We start from the raw sequence: 6000 nt of genomic DNA on the forward strand, positions 1-6000 counted from the left end.
ATGATGAACTTCACAGGGTGGTGAAAGTGCACGGGGAGGAGCATGATGCTCCTTTCCAATAAATATCAAAGGTCTTCATTTTATGCTGGAGCTATAATGATCGGTGCTTGGCTGCCAAATGACAAATAAAAAATGATCTCGCTCTTATCCATCATCTCATCATGTAGCATACCTTGAAGGAGGTGAGTAGCCATACGTTAACCAAACATCACAAGCCCTATCTAAAGCCGTAAAGGTAAGAATGGACCACTCACTTGCTTCGTGGATGCCTGGGTTATCACTGAACTCCAGTACATAGAGGTGGCGTCCCTCCACACTGCGCCCAATGCTGTAGATCCGTGTGATGTATGGGCACTCACTCTGCACTACGAACAGGGCCCGCACTAACTCCTCATAGCGGTGGTGCTGGATGTCAGATGCCCAGGCTACGGTCCCATTTAGGCCAATGAGAAGGGCCCCGAGCCAGACAATATTCCACCCCAGCCACATGGTCACTCACTGTAGCAGGGAATTGGAGATGAGTTGAGCTTCCCTTGACTGCCAACCCCTCTCTTCGTCTGACTGCCTTAGTGCCTATGTCTCTCACTTATTCTCTCTGTTCCTCTAACTTTGTCTCTCTCTCTCTCTCTGTTTTCTGCCTCCTCCCAGAGCGCCCTACACCCCCACACTGAAGAGCAAATAAGGACAGCCCCCTCTCTCTTTGTCTTGTTCCCTTACTCTCTCAACTGCCTCTTTCCTTTGGTCCCTTGTCAAGTACGTGCAAGTTGCTTCACTGGCATTAAGTGTACATAAGAGGCTGTCTGGTTTTACTATGTCAGTACCCCCTCCTCCCTCCCCCCTCTCTCTTCTCTTCATTATTCCTCTCTTGACAAATGTGGGGGTTTAGATTGACAATAACTCCTGGCAGGGGTTTGTTCTCTCTGCCACTGACTACAGTAAAACAACAAACATATGTAGTAGGAAAGGGAGACAGAGTGGGTGTGTGTGAGAGAGAGAATGATACCTAACTCACATATGTTACTTGAAACATTTATTTGGAATTGTTTATTTGGTCCCCTTTCAAGCAGTCACATTTTTACCACATTCTTGTCAGCATTGACCTTTTATAACGCCATTGCTTTCTGCAACTGAGCAAGAGTAATTCAACTTTGACCCTCTTGTTGCAATCGTTGTCATGGTAACCCGATATGAGAGCAAGCCCTAAAACAAACATAAATGGACGGCTTTCATTTCTTAACATTCACATCAGTAAGTTAGCAGCTCGCCATACTTGGAAATCTTTTGTAAATAATTACCTTGTAGTGTTCCTGTTATGGTGAATAAAAAGTTGGCTCCAGTTAAATTCAAACTTTGTCAGATATGTTCTGATAATTATATGAGCTGGTTAGCCAGCTAGATAGCTAACAAGCTAACATAGATAGCTAACAAGCTAACAATAAACCGAAACATTGTCTAGAGTCTAGAGAAAGTTGCTTTTAGTTGCCTGGCTTGCTAGACTGACATATTGAGTGCTTGGAACTACAAGGTTCTATCTGCATTTTTGTCAAAATGTAGTTATTCACATAGCCTTGTTCTGTTTAATTTTCTCTACCTATATAGTACTCTAAATACCCAAATTCATGTTGTTAAGTTCAAAATAATACAAGATAAAAACTGCTGAGACCATTCAGAACTTTAAAGCCATTTATCTCAGAATCATCTTTTTGCTGGTAGAACCTCAATATCCTATATTTAGCTTGCGACTATAAGGTTCTACTGATGAGTTTTTTGCTGCAAAAAATAGAGCAAGTAACGTTGCTATTTGTACTAGGCTGCTGCGATGTCAGACTGATGTTTTTGTGTTTATACTTTTTCATAATGACGAGGACAAGTTTGGTCATGATTTAATGCGTGCCAAAGACAGTAAGATGTAAGGTGACGTTTATACTGAGGGGTTGGCAGGACTTTTAAAGACATTACCGTGATCATGACTAGGTCGGTCGCAGGAAGTAAAAGTAGCGTCTAGGTGTATGAGAGGGAAAGGGAGAGAGATGAGACACAGGTCATGTGCCCTACTCCCTCTCTTTGTAGGGGGTTGGTCATTCTTCGATTGCATTGGCTTTTGGGCATGGCATTTTGGAAATAAAATAACCCCCCCCCCCCCCCCCATTTTCTTAAATGGAGGCCACAGATTTTCAAGTATAAGGTCATTAGCACTTTAAAAAAATAAATATGATTGATAATTCTGCTCACAATGTCATTAACCTTCATGTAAATGTAAAGTCCCCTAAACGTGGTTCTGGTACTGGTTCCGACCTTCATTTTTGCCAATAAATCAATCTGTGGACACGTAGATTGAAATGGCTTGCATTGAGCGACATAGGCTGTGCCACATAGGCTGTGAAATCTGAAACCCCTTGAAGCTGGGATGTCCCTCCTACCATTTCATTTGTTATTCCGACTGTCCATCAACTCCTGGCTGAACCTTACTTCACAGCCACTGACAGCAGGAGAGAGTGGTTTAATCACTGTAGCACATTCAGAGATTGATTTATAGACATTCATCTAAAATAATTAATAGATTTTAATCAAAAAACACTTTCTGCTTTTCATAGATGGACAATATTCAAATGAGATGAAAGGCGAGTTTCTAACGAGTTCAGGAAGCCAAGCTAGAGCTCTTTTAGACGTTCACAGTGATGGGGGCAGAAGTTTTGATCAAGAGAGACCTTTAGAAAATATGCAGTTTCTCTAACAGTAAACATACAAATATGTATTTTACAGATATAAGGAAGGTGAAATCTTATAATTAGTCATTTTATAATTTGATTATACTATATTTAGAAAGCATATAAGTCATTTCAAGCCTTATTCATACAGTTTTGTTGAATAGGAAATAAATCGTATAAAATATTTCATATTTTCATATTTTTATAATATTTGTACTGTGTACTTGAGCTTGTGTCCTCAAAAGAGACTACACCTCAGCAATTTATAGCTATTTTACCAGAATGGGGAGATTTTAACCTTTTTTGGAGTATACCGCATTACTAGATATTGTTTATGGCCCTCTCATGATAGATAATTACTTTTGGGGATTACATAGATACATTTTCAATTACATTTAGTAACATTTAACTTTCATTTCAATGACAATGACACATGGATTTAGATTTACCAAATGATTAACGCAATCCCAAAATGTGTGACATACTACAAGGGTGTGATTACTCTAAAAACATTCAATAAAGACCCCTCCCCAATAATTGTTTGCCCTGGAGGGTATTCTCAAGGTCCTCACAACCTTTGTAATAAGTGATTTTCAAGGCAGTAAAACCAATTACATAAAACTTAGGATGAAATATTAGGTAAAGGTATTTTAATAGCCATCTTTTATTGATCCATGCAATATATTAAATATTTTCTTTCTACTATTCAAAATAATAGATAGATGTCTCTAAATTCCCTCAAAATATCACTACAACTCTATTCACCACTATTGGGACATGCCAGTTTGATTGTCCAAAGAACTTTCAACAATGCATAGAAATAAAGTTTTGCAGTATAAGTGACCTACATTATGTTTATTAATTAATCAAATCAAATGTATTTATATAGCCCTTCTTACATCAGCTGATATCTCAAAGTGCTGTACAGAAACCCAGCCTAAAACCCCAAACAGCAAGCAATGCAGTTGTAGAAGCACGGTGGCTCGGAAAAACTCCCTAGAAAGGCCAAAACCTAGGAAAAAACCTAGAGAGGAACCAGGCTATGAGGGGTGGCCAGTCCTCTTCTGGCTGTGCCGGGTGGAGATTATAACAGAACATGGCCAAGATGTTCAAATGTTCATAAATCAACAGTTTAATATAAACAAAAACATGTATTATGTGTAACTATTTGCCATTTAAAGTTTTTTTCATGGTTGGAAAGGCGAGGGACATAAAATCCCCCAAAATCGAAGAATGACCAGGGTTGTTTTAGCAATACCACCCCCCTCTCTTCAAAATACATTGATGCCTCCATCAATCATTAACTCTGGTGTGACCACAAACAGTGGATTTTGTGTCTACCCCCACTTCTGGGAAAAACAGCTTTACTGATCCAAAGGTTCAAAGAGATCAGTGCCAATTCCCAACAGAGGTGTACGCACGCACGCACGCACACACACACACACACAGTGGTTTCTGTCAATCAACCAAGAGCCTATAAAGCTGGGACTGTCTGTCAATGTCTTTAGTCACTCATCCACCACATGGGGCATCATTTATCAACCATGTGTATATTCCTCATTAAATTCTGGAGGACCGTGTGCAACAAATTAGTGGGATTTAGGGCATGTAGATTCAGTCTATCACCGTGTTTTATCACTGGGGACAATTGTCGTACACATCACTGCATTTTGTACAGTTCTGTTGGCTGGGAGTCTCTGACTACCAGAAGGGCCCCTCATTGGGATACAGCATACTTTTTGTATATAAAGCAGTTTTTCAGAGACTCCCCCACTACCTCAGCTCACGTATTAATTGGAGATCCAGCTTTCAGACCAGCTCTTTGGACTGGCTGGTTCTGGAGGTTCCGCGGGTCTCCTACTGACCTGGGGGAGAAATGCTTTTATTTTTTTTGCCTCCAGCTCATGAAATAGCCTTCAGGTCACCTTGAAATTAGACTTGCAGGTCTCCATTGGACAATTTAGATTGAGTTTAAGGAAGGTTTCTTGGCAATTTCTCACATGGAATAGCCTTCATTTCTCAGAACAAGAATAGACTAATGAGTTTCAGAAGAAAGTACTTTGTTTCTGGCCATTTTGAGCCTGTAATCGAACCCACAAATGCTGATGCTCCAGATACTCAACTAGTCTAAAGAAGTCCAGTTGTATTACTTCTTTAAATCAGAACAACAGTTTTCAGTTGTGCTAACATAATTGCAAAAAGGTTTTCTAATGATCAATTAGGCTTTTAAAAATATAAACTTGGATTAGCTAACACAACGTGCGATTGAAACAGTAGTGATGGTTGCTGATAATGGGCCTTGGTACGCCTATGTAGATATAAGGGACCCCAAACTTTTGAACAGTAGTGTACATACAGTACCAGTACCATTCAAAGGTTTTTCTTTATTTTTACTATTTTCCACATTGTAGAATAATAGTGAAGACATCGAAAGTATTAAATAACACATATGGAATCATGTAGTCACTAAAAAAGTGTCAATCAAAATAGATTTTATATTTGAGATTCTTCAAAGAAGCCACCCTTTCCCTTGATGAAAGCTTTGCTGTCTGCAGCATTGAAGGTCCCCAAGAACACAGTGGCCTCCATAATTCTTAAATGGAAGAAGTTTGGAACCGCCAAGACTCTTCCTAGAGCTGGCCACCCGCCTAAACTGAGCAATTGAGGAAAAGGGCTTTGGTCAGGGAGGTGACCAAGAACTCGAAGGTCACTCTGGCAGAGCTCCAGAAAACCTCTGTGGAGATGGGAGAACCTTATAGAGTGACAATCATCTCTGCAACACTCCACCAATCAGGCCTTTATGGTCAAGTGGCCAAATGGAAGCCACTCCTCAGTAAAAGGCACATGACAGCCCGCTTGGAGTTTTCCAAAAGGCACCTAAAGGATACTCAGGCAATGAGAAACAAGATTCTCTAGTTTGAGGAAACCAAGATTGAACTCTTTGGCCTGAATGCCAAGCATCACGTCTGGTGGAAACCGGGCACCATCCCTACGGTGAAGCATGGTGGTGGCAGCATCATTCTGTTGGGATGTTTTTCAGTGGCAAAGACTGAGAGACTAGTCAGGATCGAGGGAAAGATGAATGGACCAAAATACAGAGAGTTCCTTGATGAAAACCTGCTCCAGAGCACTCAGGACCTCAGACTTGGGCGAAGGTTCACCTTCCAACAGGACAACGACCCTAAACACACAGCCAAGAAAATGCTGGCTTCGGGACAAGTCTCTGAAGGTCCTTGAGTGACCCAGCCAGAGCCCGGACTTGAACCCGATCGAACATCTCTGGAGAGACCTG

At 40.8% G+C, this 6000-nt stretch overlaps 1 protein-coding gene across 1 annotated transcript in view; it reads right to left on the reverse strand.

Annotated features, from left to right (window-relative positions):
• cpn1 (carboxypeptidase N, polypeptide 1) overlaps window positions 1-749 on the reverse strand; it is a 155194-nt gene extending 154445 nt beyond the window's left edge. Inside the window, exon 1 of the mRNA XM_038991648.1 lies at window positions 255-749. Within this exon, the coding sequence (XP_038847576.1) occupies window positions 255-489 (235 nt within the window). The 5' untranslated portion in view covers window positions 490-749. The remainder of the gene's footprint in view (window positions 1-254) is intronic.
• Window positions 750-6000: the final 5251 nt, after the last annotated feature.

The sequence above is a fragment of the Salvelinus namaycush genome, chromosome 4, assembly GCF_016432855.1.
Source record: "Salvelinus namaycush isolate Seneca chromosome 4, SaNama_1.0, whole genome shotgun sequence".
Taxonomy (NCBI): domain Eukaryota; kingdom Metazoa; phylum Chordata; class Actinopteri; order Salmoniformes; family Salmonidae; genus Salvelinus; species Salvelinus namaycush.